Source organism: Pelobates fuscus, chromosome 2 (genome assembly GCF_036172605.1).
Source record: "Pelobates fuscus isolate aPelFus1 chromosome 2, aPelFus1.pri, whole genome shotgun sequence".
Lineage (NCBI taxonomy): Eukaryota > Metazoa > Chordata > Amphibia > Anura > Pelobatidae > Pelobates > Pelobates fuscus.
The window spans coordinates 380,801,295-380,824,303 of NC_086318.1; the positions used below are offsets into that span (position 1 = coordinate 380,801,295).

General features: G+C 40.4%; 1 protein-coding gene across 2 annotated transcripts in view; it reads left to right on the forward strand.

The window, feature by feature from the left end:
• Positions 1 to 2,266: 2,266 nt before the first annotated feature.
• UGP2 (UDP-glucose pyrophosphorylase 2) overlaps positions 2,267 to 23,009 on the forward strand; it is a 54,923-nt gene continuing 34,180 nt past the window's right edge. The window contains exon 1 of one of the 2 annotated variants that reach the window (XM_063443765.1): positions 2,267 to 2,373. Coding sequence is in view for 1 of the 2 variants with exons in the window: in XM_063443764.1 (XP_063299834.1) it covers positions 4,297 to 4,315 (19 nt within the window). In the remaining variant the exon portion in view is untranslated. Of the gene's footprint in view, positions 2,374 to 3,818; positions 4,316 to 23,009 lie in introns of those variants that run through there. The other variant, XM_063443764.1, reaches the window with a different exon arrangement.

Genomic DNA, 23,009 nt, shown 5'->3' on the forward strand with positions numbered 1-23,009 from the left:
AATATAAACATATCAAACAAAAATTAAGTCACATCAATACCAGATCAAGACACAAAGCACACGGGGGGCGGGGCCGGACCGCCATGCTGGCAGGTCGCACAACTGATCGGCTCCTGCAAATATTCTCAGTTTTCGCTTTAAAAAATGAAACAACACCTACCAAAAGACTGAACACGGCAGCCCTGTGTGTGAAGACACCCCGGTTCCGAGGAGAGGCTTGTAGCACAGCTCTAGTCCCTCGGAGGGACGCTCTCCGTCTCCCGCGATGGGGAGCGCTCGGGCGGTGAGTGGAATGGACGGCCGCCATCCCGCTATCCTGCCCACCGGCGGCCGGAACATTGCATGAGGCTATGGGGGTCCGGCCCTGTCCCCCCCCCTCTGGGCCGGCGGGGGTGATCCCGGTCCCCACCCTGGGCCCACCGATGTGCGGACACACCAACGTGCCAGGAGGCAGATCCAACGCTCGGAGGCCGCACCAAAATGGCGGAGACCGCATGGCAAGTAACCCACGCCAAAGAGAATAAAGGAGCACTCGCCACACAACAGCCTACATGGGCCATGAAGACACCGGCAAATACCTGCTGAGATCCATTCTGGGTCACACCACGCGGTGCACGAGCAGCCAGAAACCAAGCTGACACAGGACTGGCGGCAAGGTACACGACCGGCGAGGACCTCACAGTCCTGACCACCCAAGCGAGCTCACAGAAGGAGCTGTACCCAGCAACGAAGTCTTGCAAGCTGAGCCTCACAAAACTAGAGGAGACCGACGCACTCGGACCGACAGCCCGTAACCGCGAGGTCCAACCCGACAACCAACACGGCAGCAGGGTCCTGGCTCCCGCAAGAGGCAAGCACAGGACTAAAAACCGCAAGTACACCACCTGGGGACGGTCACCAAGCCACTTGCCTGGACTGTGTCTAACATGGCAGCACCCTGGCTCCCATCCCTCTGCAGCCCACATATTTCACAGGCAGATCCCACAGCGATAAAACACTGGCCCCTGTCTGGCAGCTGGAGGGTTAACCTGGGGTGGAAAAAACCCAAGCATGAAGAAAGCTACTCACCTTCAGGCGATGGACTCTTGCATTCCACCTGTGTTACCAGTTTCTGAGTACTAGCCTGCTAAACAACCTTTATATAGCAACCTAAAAGCATTTTCACATTTACCCCTTGCTGGCAGTACCTAACACTAGCACAGCGCAGGGCTTCCACTGTGTCTGTAATCACTGATTTAGTGTTAACCCACATTGTATGACTCAAATAACCTTGCTGTTTTTTTTTTCTTTTCTTTGTTAAGCGTTTTTCTATCTATTGCGCCTAGATTCTAGGTTTACTAAGCATGCACCCTCTAAGCAAGATTAAGCACAATGATTAGAATGGCACTTAGCTAACATTATTTAAATGCCGAACGCATAGTCACTTATTGAACCCAGCTTAATGCAACCAAGCTATAGACACAACCTAATGTTCTAACTTGTTATTATATATATTAAAAATGTGCTTGTTTTCTCTGTGCCCCGCATGTTGCGCGTGGGAATAGTAGGAGGACTGCTTTTGGGGCACCTCTTACCTGCATGTGTAATATTTCAGCACAACAAAAATAAAGAATTTAAAAAAAAAAAAAAAAAAAAGACACAAAGCACACACAAACACACACAGACCCCCAAATAGTTTTGGCACGCTCATGCTCATACATAAAACATTGTCTAGTTTTATGTATTTTATCACAGTTTTTGTATAAAAATAGACGCATAAGTGCCCTATTTTATTGAACGACCATTCTCTGCCATTTTGTATTTAGTGTTTTCCCACATTGTAACTTTGCCACCCCCCCGCCCCATTTTTTTTTAATTTGACAATTTTTATTTTCGAAGGAACAGAATTGCCCCCCATTTTTAATGTCCGGTATAAACCGGTTTAGACACCATTTTAGGCTTGATCCATGCCATAGCCAGTAAAATAAGAAATGACCACACAAAAAAAAAAAAAATGACCACAAAGTTATTGGAAATGATGGAAATCCCACCACAATTGATAGTTAACTTCTCTGACGTCAGTGCACCACTTTTTTCTTACTGAAAGCCTTAAACTAGCCCCTCCCCCATTCCAAGCCTGGAGCCATGGGCCGGGTGTCACGTCACTGGGAAGTAAGAGTCTCCCCGGCCATCCCTCACCATTGGCAACAGGGGCAAGTCTGCTCTCCCTGCATCCCATTGGCTGGCACTGGGAGGCGCGCCTGATTGGACGGTGCCTGCCAGTTGGGCGTGCACCGGTGACGTCAGACGGCGTGCCGGAAGTTGCTCAGTCAGTCAGTGCGGGCGGTGAGCTCGGCCCCGTGTCTCCTACCTGTTTGCCCCCCTTTACACCAGGTGCGTATCGGCGGCCCAGGCACCGCGCTGCATGTGTGGCTGGCATTGAGCTGCCGGATACCTGCGACACGGGGGCGGCTGTGACCCCATTGCAAACACCCCCCCTGCTTAGCCATGCACACAGGAAACCACCCCCTGGGTCCTGCTCCACACTCTGCATGCGCTTAGTTCAGGGGTCCTCAAACTCCGCCCCCCCAGATATTGCTGAACTACAACTCCCATGATTCTCTGACAATCTGTGTAATTCAAAGAATCATGGGAGTTGTAGTTCAGCGGGGTTTGAGGACCCCCTGGCCTAGTACATAGGCGAGTTCTCTCCTATGTGTCCACTAGTGGGATGCTCATAGGAATCCATGGCTTGTGTATGTGTGTCTCCCTGCTTCATTGCAATATCCAGTATAGTATTACAGGGCTCTATATGGAGTGCACACTGAATTACTGGGGATTAAGCCCCATCTGTAAACATGGAGTGCTGCTAGGGGAAATGGGATGGGGCCTATTCACCAAACACAGCTTTACAATATACACGATCCAATATAATTATACAGGCTGTGACTGGAGCTGATCTGGAAATATTTCTCCAAATACATTTTTAATTTTTTTATTTGCCTAGGTAATGGTGTTGTAATTAAGTTTAATAGTCACTTCAATTCACTGTTTAATGAATATCCCCTTTTGAGTCTGCTTGGTGACCTTGTCCTGCAGTCAAGGTCATCATGGCTCTGAGCTTCCTGCTGGCTGCTAAAGTAATCAGTCACAGATGAAAGTGTGATACTATCCCCACAGCCTGACATGGCAAAAAACAAACAAACAAACACCAAAAACTAAATTGAACATAAACTTTCATCACACCCTGAGCAAACTATGGCATGCAGGGCGTGAACTCTGATACTACTGCGCATTCCAGAACAAACATTGCAGGTTAATGAGTTTGAATTGTGGCGTCATAAAAAAAAAAAAAGAGAGAAGTTTCACAATTGCTTTGACAATCCTGAATGTGCTGCTTTGGTCGATGCCTTTTTTTATTTTATTTTTTTACTTTTTATTGCAAGTAACAGTAGAAATAAAATTATCACTCATTCAGTTTTGTCGAGTCCACAAAACGAAAGGTGACCCATAAGCTTGTTCCACTGCATGGATAATGTGTCCTGTATTGAGCGTTGCAGTAATCATGTTGTAGCTATGCGGTTGCTATAAATGGATCTAGTTCCATGGTTGTTACATATGTGTCCAGCTGTCTGTGCTGCCCCTGACTGGCTACTTCTTAGCAGCTGGCATGTGTGTGATTGTCTCACAGTGAGTAGGAGGGTGTCAGGCCCTGGGGAAGGAGGGGATACGTTTTCTGTTACAACTATACCGCTGGGAGTGAGAGGTACCCGAGAGAGATGCAGAAATAAAAAATATATATCAATTTGTTAGAGGGAGGTAGGAAAACTCCTTTGTTGGATGGACTGCCACTCCTATTACTCAAAGCCAAAGGGCTCATCTTTGCTGGTCACCTAATGCAGTGTGCTTCGATAATGCAACGAGCAAGTCAATACATTGCTCCCATTGCAGGAAAGGCGGAGGATAGAGAGAATACGTGCAGTATGAGACCTGGCCTCCTCTGGGCTGTCACATGCCATGGCAAGCACGCCCCCACACCCATTGATGAAATGTACATGTCGAGTTTGTACCCCTGGCCAGTGGATTCAGAGAGGTTTTCCTACACACCGCGTACCCTGGCGGTTAGCTGCTATAGAACTCACTCACTGCTCCCAGTAGTCTCGGTGACAGCCATCCCCTCCTGTACTGTCCCATTTAATGCCTGCTAATTGATATTTTGTTATACCTGATCACTCTCACCTGTGAGACTCTGCTGTGGAATTCTGTGTTTCCTAATTCATTCCGTGTGTAAACTATATTGGCAAAGCATCTGAAAAGATGTCTTCGTTAGCAGGAGGTGAGTAAATCGTTTCTGTCTGTTCTGTTTGCTTTATTGCTATGGAGTGTCTGTGAAATGGGTATTTTTTTTTATTTTTGCGTTAAGGTTGTCAAAGCATCATGGATGTTGTAGTTCTAGAACTGGGGATCCTTTGGCCTCCCTACATCAAGGTTTGGCTAGTTTATTTTTAATTTTTTTATAATAGACATGTCCTTGGTCCTTAAAGGGTTACTCTAATGTGTACCGATGAATTCATTATAGTATCTCCTAACTGCAGGTTAGTTGCTTTATGTTTAGTTGATAATGAAATAGAAAAATACACACAGTACTGATAAACCCACAAGCTGCACATCTGCTGTCTCCAAGCAGTTACATAGAACTGGGGGCTTATTTATTTATGTTCGTGTGTTTTTTTGTTTTTCATTAGCCTGTCTTGCAAGTTAGGTATGTGGTTTATGCAGTTCAGTTCAATATTTTGTTGTGGTTTATTTTTTAATAACCTTTTTTTTTTTTTTTTTTTTTTTTGCATCTTGCAAGATAGCAGTAACGATTTTTCAGGAACTAGAGGTCATAAGGAACAGATATGACTTTACTGCATTGCTGTAATGTTTTCACTGACAGCATTAATGCATGTTTTGAATAGAGGCAGAATCAGCTGCCAGAACACTGCTCTTTCTGTGTGCTCACTGGCAAAACGCTGAGAGTAATTATTCAGGGATCTATGTGTAGGAAGAAAGCTTGATAAAATATCTGTGCCCCTCACTGGGTGGCATTGAATCTGTGGAACACGATCCATGGGCATGATTTTCCTATCTGATATCCCTGTCCATTCTACACATCGTACAGTTTATGACTCATTCCAGGAGTTAGTGAATTATTGTCCACTGATAAGCGTGTTATGTTATGTGACAATAGTGCTGTGCTAGCTATCGACAAAGTATCAATGACCAAATTCACTAAAGCAATGATGGAGGTAGGCTTGGCATCCCACGTGAACTACACCTGGGGTGGCAAGGTTAGCTGGCATATTTTAGAGAGATCATACATGTCTAGCCATTTAATAAGCTATAGGTTAAAATGTCAAATATGGTTTAAAGACATAATGAATTTTTCTTATTCTTTCTCTACCAATATTAATGCATTAATGGGTGTATAGCATATAGACTGTCATATGAATAAGGTTTATTATGTAAGACTCTTGTTCAGTAGTCAAACTTTATACTCTGATAGTTATATATTTGTGCTCAGTGTTGCACATAGGCGTTTTATACATTTCTAGTGAAGGTGTGTTAATATTTATTTAATGGTGTACATATGCTTACTGGAACATTAAGCAAGAACACTGTTAATTTAGAAATTTCATGATGGGGTAATTAACTGGGTCCTGTTGCCATATGTTAAGAAATGGACTATAACGTAAAAAAAAGTAAAGTTTATAAACAGGATCTTTTATTTGACAGTTTAAAATAAATACCTTTTGAAGAGAAAATATTTGCAAAGAATTTTATTTGTCCTAAATTCAGCAGAATCTACTTTAACTGATTAACTTTTGGTGCTTACTAATAAAATGTGCTGGGACATTTCTCTGGGCATTCCCAACAGCTGATGCATTGATTTTGACAGGGCAATGTACCCACTGTAAGTGATCCATGTCATTGAAGTGGTTATAGTGTCTTCAGTCATCTGGCACCATTCTTCCTTTGTTTGGTAAACCATTTAAAAATAAAATAAATGTTGGTGACATTTCCATCAGTAAGTACATCATGAATCATTATGTACAATACAAAAGTGGACTCATGTATTTTTTTCCCCCCCATTTCTTTTTTTTTTTTTTTTTTTATCAATCACTTTTTATTGAGGCGTTACAAGCAAAAATAAGGTGTAGCATCGGTTCTGATCCCTAATAGTTCACAAAGATTATGAATATCTCATTTTATGTTTAAAGGATGATTCTGTTGTCTCTTAGGCAAGAGAGAGAAAATCAAATAAGGAAACTGTTAAAATTTACTTAAAAAAAAAAAAAAAGGAGGGGGGGGGCATTATAATGTTTGCAAAAATTGTATAATAGCACAATTCAGAGAAACAGTTTACAGTATACCTGATCTGTGAAATGCAGCAGGTGGGTTATAGTGTAATAGGTAAATTTGGTAAGCTGAGCAACACTTCGAGTTATTTTTGATAAATTGAGGCATATACAATGAGAAGCATGCCTTAACATGTCTAACAATAAGAGGCAGATATAACGGTATTTATGAACCACAGGGTAGTCTATAAAGTTATGCCAGATACATGTAGGAAAATAAAATCAGAATGCACTTGCTGTGGTCTATATCTGTCTGAATTGGGATTAAACACCACATATTAAAAATAGGCACAGCAGAACAATGTCGAGAAAATTAGCCTAATTTACTTTAATAAAGCTTCCAAATGTAAGCTAGTGGGATCAGAGCAACAGGGCCATTCTATTTTCCACAAATTCATTAATCTGCATCATGAAAGCTTAAAAAACACTATAAGAAAGCACCTAGTACATAAGTGCCCCTAATTTATGGGGCAAGGTGAGAGTGTCTGAGGCAGCACAAGCATCATAAAAAACGGTTAGTTATGCATTACCTGAGCAAGTACAAAACAAAACTGAACATCAGAAAAGAAACAAAGCTATGTGCTATTGCAAATAAAGATTTTGCAGTTATGTCACGGAGTTCCCCTTGCCTCTGGGTATGAAAGATGTCCGCATGGAGTCATCCCAGGATTAGTTGGCAAGGTGGTCTTTGAGTTGCTTGTATGCTGTCTGCTAGGCCCAGTGCTTCAAGAAATGCTGGAACTTCTGTAGGTGAGAAATATAGGTATACATAGCTTGCTTTCTACAATTAAAATAGTACAAATCTGCTTGGAAAAATACACAAAATTAGTTGCTGGAGTGAGTGGTGGAGAGGCTGCACCCTGCTGGGAAGTACTTCTCGACTTGAGTAAGGTAAGTATGCACATCAGCATTCAGAAAAGTGCAAAAAATAAAATATTAAAAATGGAAATGGTAGGGAATTGAAAACATTTATGAAACCAGTCATCTTGTCTTCAAAGTCCCAGATATGGCTGCAGGATCTTCTTTCAGACTGGTTGAGTCAGTAACCCAGTGGTGGCTGCCTGAGGGTCGAGTGGACACCATGTCTCAGTGATGCTGGAGAGCAGAGGGTGTAAGGCAGTGGTCCTCAAACTCCGCACCCCCAGATGTTGCTGAACTACAACTCCCATGATTCTTTGAATTACATAGCCAGAAAATCATGGGAGTTGTAGATCAGCAACATCTGGGGGGCTGGAGTTTGAGGACCCCTGGTGTAAGGCCTCAGAAGGGATTACTAGGGCTTTCAAGAATGTAGGCGTCTCTGGCAGATAAGAAATGGAGAAAGAACAACCATGCTTGTCAACATGAAGACTGCATGACCCCCATATCTCCTACTCCCTCAGTATTTTAGTAAGCGGCTGGAATCTGCGCCACCACTGCACAGTATGCCGTGCCTCCCAAATGAGAGAGCTGTGACCTTTCATATGCCACTGTAGGCTTATTTATTGTAGCCCTCTTTAGTGAAGCTTTGTCTGACTCCCTCTGGAACGCAGGAGAACATCACTCAAGGCCTCTGGTGGAGCTTTATCTGCTTTAACCAGCTGTGAAAATCCCTCCAATCCCATTTGTTAGCACCTGTAGCATACTGTACCACATGAACTTCCCCAAAGTCATCCTCAACAGCTGCTATATGACCTGTCAGTTTGGCCACTTCTTCTCTGACATGTCAGACTGGACCATCTGGTGGATATCATTGAAGAGAGCTTTTATGTCAGCCTTCGCTGAATTGGCATTGTCGTCTGTGGGATCGTCTGTAGATAAGTTCCCACAGTTTGATCGGCCAGTGTCCACCTCGTCTAGTCTCCTCAAGTCTAGATACATGCGACAAATCTGGAGATTCGAGAGGAACAGGTGGCATTTTCTGAGTGGTAGGTCTTGACACCGGCTGCTTAAAATCCTCACTATCTCTGGAACACAGGCCCAAATCGGTCTGGTGATTTTTTTTTGAGTGTCAGCCCATGTGTCCTTGAGATAGGCTGGTGACCTTTGGAATATATTTCTTTTTCCTCCTGAGTTATTAGTACTCTAATCGCCAATCCACCTGAACACTCCTTGCTTGGTCAGGCACTGTCTCTGCTCCGATTTTAATATTTCAGTGTTATTTAATGAGGAGGCTTTAGGCTGAGCAGCAATGGATGGCTCTGATTGACTGAGCTTGTCAACTAACCGCTTTCATTTTGTTGCAGTGTCCATTGTTAGTATGAATTGGTACGGCTAGAAGGAAATATAGAATCTCTGCCTTAGCCACACCAATAGAAGAGACCAGGTTGTAGGTGGCCAATGATCCTTCTTCGGTGTTAAAACTACTGGAAAAATAGTTTTGCACTAAATGGTGGGACAAAGGCAGGGGACTCCAAACACTATAACCAAATCAAGGAGATTAAATGTGTCTCTTCAAATACATTCTGTGTTTTATACGACTTCAAATTGCAGTTTTAGTTAAAGCTTTGGAAAGTGGGTATTTTGTGTTCATTTGATCTTATTAATTGTAAGACATGATAACAATGTAGGTCTCCAGCTTTACAAAAATACAACTTCAGTTGTTCTCTGCTATCTGGCCATCAAGGAAGCTGTAGCTTGAGGTCTACATTTCAACAACTAGAGCTTACCCCAGCAGATGTTTGGTCAAAAATTTTAGTTTTTCTTTAAGAAACATGTCGTGTGTCAAGATTTGTAAACTCACGGCACCGATCAAATCCACTTCTGACATTTAATTGGTTACATTTAGCATATTTGCTTTCTACACCATACTGGTCTGTTTTTTTTTTTTTTTTTTTTTTTTTAAATGTTTATTTTCACATTTTTTCTTCCGGCTCATTTCTCACATTTCAAAGAAGTTGCCTGTTTTGTTGTAGCAAAATAACACTAAATAAACAGAAACGGGTGTTATGTGAAGTATGTGACAAAGACAGCACGTAATCCAAAATTTTACAGCTTATTAGCAATATATCGTCTGTTTACTATGGGATCTTGCTTTCTGCCAAACCCATGTTAATGGAGTAATTTTGGTTCTGTAACATTCTTGGAGTGCTATAGGATAATTATGCATTCTATTGACTTTGATTCCGGATGTCAAGTGAGACACTTGGTCATTTATATCCGTCTCTCAAGTTATTCTTCATACGGTGTATTCGTGACAACATATTACTATTCTTTTTATTTTTTTAACATATAACTTATACTTTCTTTGATTGGTGTCACTTGACATGCTCGAGCAGCATTATCCAAATATAGATAAGGTTGATATTGCCAATGTGAAAATATAACTTCTACATTAACAATCTCAGCTTGATTGGGGGGAGGGGGGGCTTTGGGGACTTCTGTTTCTGTCTAACATTTTGAGCAAGATCTGTGAATGGCTCCTGTAGTCTAATAGTGTCACAACCATTACAGTGGCAAGTAGAGGCGATGGTGCTTCCATTATACCTTTTTATTGAAAGATGATGTTGCTCTGTCAGTTCTATACGGACTACGATTCTGTCTAATGTGCAGTAATAAAGAATAATAAAAAAAAAAGTGAAAAGGCCCCATCTCAGTTTTAGAATTCTGAACTCAGTATATGGTTGGTGCTTTGTAATTTATGATGTCCCATTCCAATACAGATGTAAATGGAATACTGTGATAGGATTCAGGAATCACAGGCTGAACACTGACTCTCGAATTTTACCCAATTATTGACAGCCACTTTCCATGCTATAATCTACCTCTCATGTCAAATGGTAATCCTTAATACAATAATACCTCACTGCCCCCCTATCCCACCTTATTTGTGGCATTTTAACCCACACTTGCCATAAGCTTTTTTTTTTTCCGCAATGTCCCCATGGCACATTTTACCCCTTACATGCCAAATAAATATCCCATTAGTAGTTACCCTGTCCATTCACCAGAAACACTGATCCAGCATATTTTGCTCAATGCACTACTTCCTCTGTTATCAGTTCTGTTGTTGGCTGGTTTTGGTATTGGTGAGTAGAAGAGACATTGTGCATCTCCCAGAGCAATTTATAGAACACCTGGGCTCGGTCTATGCTATGGAAACGTGTTCTTCAAGCTACAATGCCCACATGGTGAATGAAATGAACTTGTCTGTTTGTGGCGAAATTCTACACACTACCTGGGAATAGGGACCATACATATTCATTCATCCTTGAGAAAAAAATGCTGGGCTCTTTTTCATGATAACCATGTTAATAGAACATTTTAAATGCAATTCAATGGCGCATCTTCCTAAATTGCACCAATTGTATACTTTGGTATATATTAATGGGACACTATAGCTAACAGAACAACTACAGCTTATTGTATTTGTTCTGGTGAGTAGAACCATTCCCTTCAGGCTTTGTGGCAGTAAACACTGTCTTTTCAGAGAAAATGCAGTGTTTACATTACATCCTAGGGGTACCTCCAGATCGTTTATAGAAGTACTTCCTTGGGCAGTCCTGCCTAGTGTGCACTGCCATTCAGTGTATCCACCCTCTACATGGAGACACTGAAAACTCCTCATAGAGATGCATTGATTGTTGATTGGCCAGGGCTGTGTTTGGCTTTCGTTGGCTCTGCCCCGATCTGCTTCATCGACAGTCTCCGCTAATCCTATGGGGAAGCATTGTGATCGGCTTTTGTTCAGCACTTCTGATGATGTCAGGCATACAGGGGCAGAGCCTGAATACAAGTAAGATTTTACTATATTTAGGGTGGCCAGGGGAACTAGATGGTGGTTTTAACACTATAGGGTCAGGAATACATGTTTGTATTTCTAACCCCATAGCGTTCCTTTAAATACAATAGCTCCTTCATTTTTATTTTTTTTTTAGACCTTTTTTAAGATTTTAAATTCCCATGAACCCGATACAATGCTGATATTTTGGGCAAATATTTTACACTTTTCATAGAGTTAATATGTAAAAATGTATCACTTAAAGAGCTGAGAGGGCAGTTTGTAAAAGTGCAGTTTGTTTGTAGAGAATATCATGTCAAAAAATATTAAAATGCTAAGGAAGTTCTGAAATAGCTGCGGGCTATCACATCTTGGGCATTTAAAGACTAACTAGCATGTTGAACTATATATACCTTTAGTGCGGTTGTTGGGTAACCGCATCAAAGTGGGCAGTCAGTCCTCTTTAAAATGGTTGTTTCCCAAATAGGTTTAAGGTGATCAAGAGATCTTGATCTTTAATTGGTAAGGAGCCGAGTACATGGGTTAAATGGGCAAAGTCAAGCGTCACACCAGCTGTAGATGCCTATGAATTAATAATAATAAATATATTTGCAAATGTTATAGTTGTTTGGACTACTTTAGAGATTCCTAATTGTGATCTTTTTGTACTATTTAAAATCCCTTCCCCGCTCTCCAATGTGTATTGCATTCATTTTACAAAAATAAAGAGGTCTATTTGCTGAACAAGTTGATATTAATGTTGAGAAACCTTTAACCCCTTAATGACACAACTTCTGGAATAAAAGGGAATCATGACGGAATATATCCGTCGTCTGTCCTTAAGGGGTTAAAGGACCACTATAGTGCCAGGAAAACATACTCGTTTTCCTGGCACTATAGTGCCCTGGGAGTGCCCCCACACTCAGGGCCCCCCTCACGCCGGGCTGAAGTTGGAGGAAGGGGTTAAACTTACCTCTTTCTCCAGCGGGGAGCTCTCCTCCTCCTCTCCTCCCTCTTCTTCCGTCACCGGCTGAATGCGCATGCGCGGCAAGAGACGCGCGCGCATTCAGCCAGTCCATAGGAAAGCATTATCAATAATACCTCACTGCCCCCCTATCCCACCTTATTTGTGGCATTTTAACCCACACTTGCCATAAGCTTTTTTTTTTTTTTTTCGCAATGTCCCCATGGCACATTATCAATGCTTTCCTATGGACGCTGGCGTCTTCTCACTGTGAAAATCACAGTGAGAAATGCGGAAGTCCTCTAGCGGCTGTCAATGAGACAGCCACTAGAGGCTAGATTAACCCATAGGTAAACAGAAAAAAGGGTTAACCCTAGCTGGACCTGGCACCCAGACCACTTCATTGAGCTGAAGTGGTCTGGGAGCCTATAGTGGTCCTTTAAATGCTGTCCCTCCCCCTCCCCCCAATGCTGATCTAATGCTAGGAAATGTGTGGAAAAATATATAATGAATTGCAGTTTCAACTTGTGTATATAAACAGAATAGCCAACATTTTGTGTTAAATCCATTTTTAAACTGACACTGAAATGCTTTTGGGCTGGTCAGGTTTTGATGTCACTACTTCTCTAATTAAGCTGTTGAATGAAGTTAGAAATTCAGCATTCATATTAATTATGCAAAGAAACTTCGGTCCTCATGATAAACTTTGCAATGACATAATATAATTATACTTATCTATAAAATGAACAGCTTCCCTTAGATCACTTCCCAGATAGCAATCTTATGATTAACCGAAATATACAGTACTCACAAAGATTGGGATACAGCTGATAAGATCTAGACATAAAAAAATATACAAAACCTAGTGTAATACAGTGAAATAAGAATATTTGCATTATGATTACATGCACTCACAGGACTAAGACCAAGGGAGGTGGGGGGCTATTAATGGCTTCCTAGAATTGGCTTGCTCCTGTGAGTGCATTTAATCATAGCGCAAATATTCTTATGTTACTGTATTACACTGTTTTGTAATTTTTTTTTAAATTTTGAGATCTTATCTGCTGTATCCCAATCTTTGTACGTAATAACATAAGCCATCATTTAAAGATTCCATTTTAAAATTAAATTCTCACTCATTTAACAGAAACAGAGCTATATTGAACTGCAAATGCACAATAAGCAAGACTATTCAATTCTAGCAATGGATCGTTAGTGAACAGATTAAAGGGACACTGTAGGCACCCAGACCACTTAAGCTCATTGAAGTGGTCTGGGTGCAATGTCCCATGTCCGTTAATCCTGCAGTGATAATTATTGCAGTTTCTTACCAATATATTTGGAAAGCCAATATTTTAATTTTGATCATCGTATTCCTTAAATTTGTGTGATAATTCAGTGAAAGCATGTGTGCTGGAATGTCCCTAGGGTGGCATAGATTTCACAAAGATCTTTTGTTTGACCTTGGGCTGCTCTATTTATATCTTAAACGTAGTGTCCAGAATAGATTGACATTTTCCATAATGGTTTGGTTGGTTATCGGTGTTTCATTAACATATATTTGTGCTGATGGAGTTAAATTACCTATTGGTTTAGTACAAGTATCTGGATTAATAAATGCAGTGTATGCCGGCTGTACCCAAAAACTCTTTTAAAAATAAAAATACTTTTATATGGGAAATCTCAGAAGGAATACTGCATACGTCAATGATTTTGTTTATTCCTTTTTGTAGATGTTAAGATGGCCCAAATGTTTATTTGGCCACAAAATATCTACTAGAAAACTATTCAACTAACCTTTCCCACATGGGTCCAGCCCCTACAAAGCACTTACTAGATTGTAGTAGTGTGTCATTGATGGCCCTGTGGGAAAATTACTTCAGTGCTCAATTCATTAAATTAACGAACATATTTTCCTATCCTTGCATCATGAAAAGATTTCTGATTCTTGCACTTGATTTTAAAGGTAATATGTGGTGTTCCAAATGTGTCTGTGGTTCTCCTGCCTATCTGACTTCCATATTGATTGACAGGATATAGGTGTGCAAGGATATGTAGTTATCTCTCAGATAACATTTTAATGTACACGGATCCAAGCACCGTTCAAACAATTTAAAGAAAGGTATTTAATGAAAATAAAGTAAAAAATATAAATAAAAGTTACACGTGGGAATACAGGTCTTTTTTGCCTCTCTGACCTTTTTCTTTGCTGTGAGTCCTAAGTGAGATAGAATGAGACATTTTTAATATGTTAAGTCACCGTTTTTTGTCATCTTTGCTCGTTTCACTTTTAAAAAATATATACATTTTTTTTGTAATATAATGATGATAAAGTGAGAACATATATACATAGATTATCGTGACTGACTTCCACTGGATGTGTTCCTAGGCACCAATATAAACACTGCCTTTTGTCTGAAAAGGCAGTGTTTACATTAAAAAGCCTACAGGGACTGACTATACACAGCGGAAAAACTACATTAAGTTGTAGTTGTTCTGGTGATTACAGTGCCATTTATTCTGGAAATACTGTTTGTTATTCCAAAAGCCTGGACAAGTTACTAAACAGGTAATGAGACTATATTCTGCCAATTAAACCTGAATGTGTATTTAAAGCATTAAGATTTTAATTAGTGATATTACTAGAATGCAGTGATGGCAAACACCGATCCCTCCAGTGTTTTTTTGTTTTTTTTTAACAGAGCATGAGAAATGTAGTTTGCAGTTATACAATGTGCCAATGTTAGCCATCACCACTACTGTGATATAAACGGAAGGTATGATGGCTGCAGTGACTGTGGGATTATGGGAGAACATGAATGTGTTTTACTCCAGGTAAACAGAACTGATACATTTGCTGGTGATTTGTGGCTATCACAGTATACAGATTCCATTTTATGATTTGCCTGGAGTCCTTCGGATGCATGTGTGTGTGTATGGTAGTTCCACTTTTAATATGTCGGATATGACAAAAATGAATACCAGATGTCTGTGTTTGGCTGTGCCCTTACATACGCAATTTGGGAAAGGAAATGAAGGCTGCATAGTAATGCAGTGGGAACTGGCAATGCATTGCTGTGTTCTCCTACCCTAGCCTAAGATGTCAGAGCAGTGTATAATGCATGGGTAGAATACACAATAGGAAACAGAGTTTAAAATATGAAAACAATATTCTTGGAATTAAGAAAAAAAACAAAGTTTAACGGTATATCTCTTGTTGCCTAAAACGAAGGCATGTATTATTTAGTACTGATATTCTCTCACAGGGAATAGAGGATTGGATTGTGCTGTCTGGCTGATTCACTGATATTCCTGGCAACTTTATTTACTGGTTTGAGATGTAAACCCAGAGGGTGTGACCTTGTGAAGATTACATTTAGTTGGCTCATGGCCACAAAATACTTCTTGTAAGCAAACAAAATACACATATTGATTTCTAGACTTAGACAATATTTTATACCGGGATTAGAAAGTTGCCAAAAGCAACTCAATACGTTGTATGTATAATATATATATATGAGAATGAGGCTTGGTTAGAGCTGTCCCATGGTGTTTTACACATCCTGGTCTTATGGCCAGTTGAAGTATATTGGGGCCTTAGATAAGGGCTGCTCCAGGCACCTCACTCTCTTTCTTATATCTGGCTATTAAAGCTAAAGTTTAGAAAGCATACATCACATGGCTTAATATGCATGTTGCAAGTTGTCTTGTTTTTTGGGGGGGAGGAGGGGGGCTGAAAAAGACAATTTTTTTTTTGTCGGCAGATAAAATGACTGTTAACGGTAGAACAGTTAAAGGGACACTATAGTCATCAGAACAACTAAAGCTTATTGAATTTGTCTTGGTGAGTAGAATCATTACCTTCAGGCTTTTTGGTGTAAACACTGTCTTTTCAGAGAAAATGCAGTTTTTCCATTACAGCCTAGTGATAACTTCACTGGCCACTCCTTAGATGGCTGTTAGAGATCCTTCCTGGGTCATGGCTGCCTAAAATGCATCCAAACATTCAGTGTCTCCACCCTCTGCATGCAGACACTGAACTTTCCTCATAGAGATTCATTGATTCAATTCATCTCTATGAGGAGATGCTGCTTGGCCAGGGCTGTGTTTGAATTGAATTTCCTCTATAGGGTCAGGAATACATGTTTGTATTCCTGACCCTATAGTGATCCTTTAAGTATTGACACACATTGTATAATATAGTCAGTGGAAACCTTTGTAGCTGTGCTGTTCATGGGTGAATATTTTCTATTGACAGCTATTACCATTTAGTGGTTGTGATGTGCTGTTTGAATGATTTGTATTGATTAGGAATTGGGGTACATCTGCTGCTACTAGTTTGGGAGAGCATTTATATTTTGGTTATTATAGCTGCCTCCATTTTGTTGAAGTGTGTTTTTATTACTTTTGTTACTTTTGTGGTCTTATGTGGAAAAACCATTATTTAAAAAAAATAATTGTATGTATAATGCACAAAAAAACATACCTCCAAACATTTAAAACGAACAAAGGTGGAAATTTAGTGTTAGAGTTTGAGTGGGGCCGTGGCAAGGGGCCGGTGATTCTGACTAAAAAACTGTTCATGCAATTAAAATGTAATTTAGAATAAGAACAATGTATCTAATCTTTCTAGACTGATTTCTAAATACATGTATTATAATTTAAAGACCCATTACTGTGAGTTTTATTGCTGTGGAGATATGGAGATCCCAGAAAAGAGGAACATTAGGAACTAGTGATTTGGGCCTCAAATATGAACTGTCCCGCCTAAATAGGGACAATTAGGGTGTATGGAAAAGGGTAGTGCAATATAGAGTACCTTGGAATAAATTATTACATCTTGAGGAAACGTAGAGCTTGTTACTCTGCCTGATGGCTTTTAACTAGAGGACATTCAGAAAGTTTCTTGGTACCCAATTCATCAGCTGAGTGCATATTGACCTAATCCCTATAACTAGCTGCAATGGGATTGGCTTCTCCCCTTTAAATGCCCTTACTGTATTGGTATGTATCACAGGGGAGAAGATCTATCGTCTTGGCACTGTGCTCTGGTTCTTTTTGCTGGGGGAAGGGTTGGGGAAATTGTAAATTTATATATTATGCAGTAAGGACTCCTGTAGTGAGATTCTGCAAGTCATAGGTGAAATATGGCTTACTGTGCAGCTCAGATGTAGAGATAAGTGTTTTAGTCCTGTTATAGACATCTGCCAACCCTATCCTGTTCATAGATTATAGATATAGCTGTATTGAGTATTAAACCGCTATGGTCTAACAACTGTGAATATCAATTGCAATGTAAAACCTTCATGATGTAAAGAACGGGTCTATTGAAGAGTTGAAATGCTGTTGTTCTAAGTTCTAAATGGAGCAGTCAGTGGAGACATTTCTTTGATATGGTAATAACTCTATTTCGAGAATTTTGCCATCTCTCCGTTTATCCTGTACAACTTCCATAGTACTGGTAATATTGGCAGATTATAATTTAATATCAAACCTTTCACACACACATTGTGTGGGAGGAATCTCCCATTGGCTATGTATAGTTCGTTTAGTGCAGGGGTTCTCATCCCAGGACCCCCTACCAGTCCAGGATTTGGGGATTACCTGGGTGTGTCTAAGGTGTTTAGAAAAAGGGGGAAAAAAACCCCTAGAAAAAGAAAAAAAAAAACACCTGAGAGTCTAAACACCTTAGACACACCCAGGTAATCCCTTAACTCTGGACTGGTAGGGGGTCCTTGAGGACAAGGTTGAGGACAAGGTTGAGAACCCCTGGTCTAGTGGAACATAGGCGCTGAGCAGTCAATCATTGTAGGTGGTGCAATATGTAATTTTCTGATTGTGCAGTATGGCCAATGAAATGACAGAAAGTCGAGGCTAGTTATAAATTGGTTTTATTATGTTTAAAGTGAGAGGAAAAAAATACAAAGATACAAAGCTATACTATACGTAGTTTGTAAAACATTTGCTCTATATTTTCAGAGGTGTGTTAATCCTGTTGATGTAGATTTAAATTATGGCCTGCTCCACGTTGCTGGGTAATCCATTATGGTATCAGCTTTTTGTTATTTCCGATTGGCGCTGATCATGTGATTGCTGTGAAAGAAAAAGTTATTGAAGGGGTTAATGTGTAATATGGTGGTGTGTGTGTAAATTGAATGACTTTATACATCAGTTTGTATGCATGTTACAGAGCCAGCTGGCCACACTCTAATTTGCTAACGGAGCGCATAGTCCTCTTTCCTGACAGTGGCTGCAATAAGATATTGGCACAAACAAGGCAGCTCCCTGTGTGCTGAGCTTCGAGGGGGGCTTTTTAGAGTTCAGTCATGCCAAATATAAGGGATGTCTAATGAGGGCTTAGAAGGGGAGGGGGGAAAAGGCACAGTTCACCTAGTACACCAAGATCTTTGGGCTGGCGTTGAGCCTGAATATAGAGACTCATTGGCATGCCACATGATGTCTTTGGAACTTAAATAATCCTCATTGGAGCTGCCCCCAATTTCACTTGGAATGTCTCCGGGAAACAGTTCCTGTATTTACACTGAAAATCTGTTCTCGATTAGACTGTTAAATTGCCCCCGTTCTCCTGTATATAATTCTTCTGTTGTTTCAGATGGGGCCTCTGTGGCCCCAGAGCCTTTACCATGCAGATATAGAACATGTGTGTTATAACTAGACTCCTACAGCACAGTTAACAGAGATTACAAAGGCAGCAGTATACGTTTGTAGATCCGCCTGTATATTTACAGACTGACTCATTTGGATCCAAAAGCATATATTTTTTATTTTTGCTATGAAATATAATCACTGGGCATGTTTTTTCCGAGGATAAGTAGTGCAATATTAATAAACTTAAAGGACCACTCTAGTGCCAGGAAAACATACTCGTTTTCCTGGCACTAGAGTGCCCTGAGGGTGCCCCCACCCTCAGGGACCCCCTCCCGCCCTGCTCTGGAAAGGGGTAAAAACTTACCTTTTTCCAGCGGTGGGCGGAGAGCTCTCCTCCTCCGATCCTCCTCTTCTCCTCCCCGTCGGCTGAATGCGCACGCGCGGCAAGAGCTGCGCGCGCATTCAGCCGGTCACATAGGAAAGCATTCATAATGCTTTCCTATGGACGCTTGCGTGCTCTCACTGTGATTTTCACAGTGAGAATCACGCAAGCGCCTCTAGCGGCTGTCAGTGAGACAGCCACTAGAGGAAATAGGGGAAGGCTTAACCCATTCACAAACATAGCAGTTTCTCTGAAACTGCTATGTTTATGAAAAAATGGGTTAACCCTAGAAGGACCTGGCACCCAGACCACTTCATTAAGCTGAAGTGGTCTGGGTACCTAGAGTGGTCCTTTAAGGGTTTTGCCAAGTCCAGATAACCACTGTGACTTATAGTATTTGGTATGGTGCATGGATTCTGTGGGTGCTGTTACCTCCCCCCAATCCAAATATTTTGTTATATTACATTCAGTGGGTTGACAAAACTAAAGGCTACTGCTGCATCCTAACCTCTCCTCTGTTTGGATCATGATCTAACAAAGTGTCACCTTCTTTACTACGGTATATATCCAAATATTAGAAACCTAGAATGTGACGGCAGATAAGAACCCTTTGGCCCCATTTGTCTGCCCAAAATCTCCCGTACCATATTGTATAGTGTAAGGGGGATTCAGCTGCTCCAATTCACGGTTTACCCTCTATGTCAGGAAAATACTTCAATGTGGTTTGTAATTAGCTTGAATCCTGAAATTAAAGTTATCTTGGCTGAATTTACTATTAAACATATTAATAACCAAAGGCCTCCCTAGGGTAGGGTGTAGTCAGAAAGTATAATACTGAATCTGAGTTATGTCACCGAACGAGAACTGTGAATGTTCTCAATTAAGATGCCTACCCCTTCTGGTGTTTACTTAATACATGTGAGGTTGTGTATCCTTGGGAGATGGATTGCATTATCATTGCATTATTATTATTATTATTGCCATTTATATAGCGCCAACAGATTCCATAGCGCTTTACAATATATTATGCATGTCATGTCACTATTTGGAGTAAAAAAAAAAAAAAAAATGGTTTGGAAATAGCAAAGTGCTACTTGTACTTATTGCCCTATTAGTTGCAACAAAAAAAGCTAAGTACATGTTAACATTGGGTATTTCTAAACTCAGGACAAAATTTAGAAACTATTTAGCGCAGGTGTTTTTTTGGCGGTTGTAGATGCGTAACAGATTTTGGGGGTCAAAGTTAGAAAGTGTTTTTTGTTATTTTTTTTATTTTTTCATCATATTTTTATAATTTAAAAATTGCTCAGTTTTCTTTAAAACATATATTACAAATAACATCACAATCCAGTTCAGACAAAAAGTTGCTAATGAAGAGGAGAAATAGAAACATTTAAGGGTGTGTGTGTATGTAAATATATCTGGGGAGAGGAAAGGGGTTAAAACTTACCTTTCTCCAGCGCCGGGCGGGGAGCTCTCCTCCTCCTCTCCTCCCATTCGGCTGAATGCGCACGCGCGGCAAGAGCTGCGCGCGCATTCAGCCGGTCTCATAGGAAAGCATTATAAATGCTTTCCTATGGACGCTTTCGTGCTCTCACTGTGATTTTCACAGTGAGAATCACGCAAGCGCCTCTAGCAGCTGTCAGTGAGACAGCCACTAGAGGCTTTGAGGGCTGGTTTAACCCATTTATAAACATAGCAGTTTCTCTGAAACTGCTATGTTTATAAAAAAAAAAAAAAGGGGTTAATCCTAGGTGGACCATGCACCCAGACCACTTCATTAAGCTGAAGTGGTCTGGGTGCCTAGAGTGGTCCTTTAAGTTTGTGCATAGAACAGGTGCCTTTTGCAGCCTTTCAAGATTCAAGGCTAGGCTTGCCCCACCCCGCAGGATGTTGTACAATATATGAGAGGAAAGGTTACGTTTTTTTTATATTTTCATAATTGCGTAATAAAATCTCTTTAGAATGAAAGTTATTAAGGATTACACTATGTGTCATCAGGGATTATTAAAACTGTTGCTACTCACTTTGTGAAACAGGAGTTTTTACACGTCATGTTTCCATTGTATGTCACCGAGGATGCTGAGTAAGGCAATAAGTATTTTATGAGGTAGGTGCAGTATCTCCTGAACATTAATATTTTGTACATATTCAGAGTTATTCTCTAAAGTGAGAATTCAAAGGGAATTTCAAATGTAAGGCCAAAATGGCCAACCTAGAAAAATTCTCTGAAAATAAGAGGTAACATGCATACGTTATAAGAGTGTGTTGCTGGAGCCAAGTTATACAACATACAAGCTCCAACGCACTGACTGATTTACTAAACAGCAATTTCATAGCTCACAGAATGTAATAGCTTTTCTTTTTTGTTTAAAAAAAAAAAAAAAAAAAAAACAAAAAAAAACAACTAACCTAGGAAAATTTAAAATGGGGGCTTAGTTACAATATGATATGATCATACATTGCTGCCACAATGCCAGTATACCCCATTCTTGGCACTATTGTGGTTGAATGAAGCTTGAGGGAGGTAGGCAAAACCCGTCGCAGTGTACGTCTCGCTCATGCGGAACAGAGAATCCCACATGATTGGGAACATTAGAACCCAGTAGAGACTTGAATATTCACCACTTGCCACTGTAAGCATCTTTAACGTTGTTTTAATAATAAAGGATTAAGATATTTCACCATTCGGTTCCTGGTCTCTCATGTTCCCCTTTTTCAAAGTGTTGAAGAGAGGAACATCGGGTGGCTGAAACCCCCCTGGGGGTTTGTGGGATACATTCCCTCTCATTTGGAGCGGTTTAAACCCAGAGCCAGGGGTGAAGGGGCTCTTGTACATGTGAGTTGGATCCTTGCATTTGCATCTGCATTTATGGTGTGTGTGTGTGTGTGTGTGTGTGTATATTTATGATCTATAGATGGTCTGCACTATCGAGTTTTGTATTATTTACAGATTATGAAAGGTCAGTGAAGACTACATGCTAAGTATATATTTGAGCGTATCGCTTTTGTATGGGTGACTTAACAATTGTTTACTTTTTCACATTTTGGTATTTGCAGCTTGATTTTATTCTTTTTACACTTTTTAAAGGCTGTTTACATATTTTTATATATTGATTCTGATCGCCTGTCACATTTCTTTGGTATTGTTTTTGATTAATTTCCGCAGGCTGTGTAATTGTATTCAATAAGTAGAATAATCAAACCAATTATCTATTGAATATAGGACAACCAAACTATTAGAATCCACGCAAGTCGGCTTTCTTTCTGCTAAACCAGATATAGTTGTAACAAAGGTAGATACGTATATGCGAGTGGAAGGTGAGAGTCCTGTTCAAATGATCTTATTGTCTCCAGGATGTGGGGGCTCATTACACAAAAAGGAAAAACAAATTACAATGAACTCTGTAGGGAGAATATCCTGCTGGTCGCACTAATAGTACATAGAATTTGCTTTGTGTAATAACGATTTGCAGTATTTATATAACTGAGAAGGTGAGATAGCGTGGGTGGGGGAGGGACTAACTGATACTGTTGAAGAAATAAGTGGGTCTTAACTCTTCATGATCAGCGAATGTGGTCTTTTTTTGTGTTAATTTTCTTTTTACGCTATTCTAAAATGGAATTGCCTAGACCAGTAATGACTGTTGTGCTGCGTGATGGTAGACCATATAAGCAGAACATTCCGATGTTGGCAACTGAATTTTCCAGCCAAGCTTTCTATGATGGCTATGATTAACATTGAAACTTTCATAGGACAGGGAAGACCATTTGTTAATAATAGGGCCTTTTCTGTGGTTGAGATATCTGTGAGATTTGGAGAGCTTTGGCAGAGGGCAAAGAAAGCTTGTTGGTGCAGTGGAATGCCTTATAGACACAGCCAGGGCTTTGCTAGGTGACAAGGCCAGGGACTTCAGTCCAAGGTTGAATTTTATGGCCCATCTTATATAAGTTGATTTGAGTCCCTCTAAAATT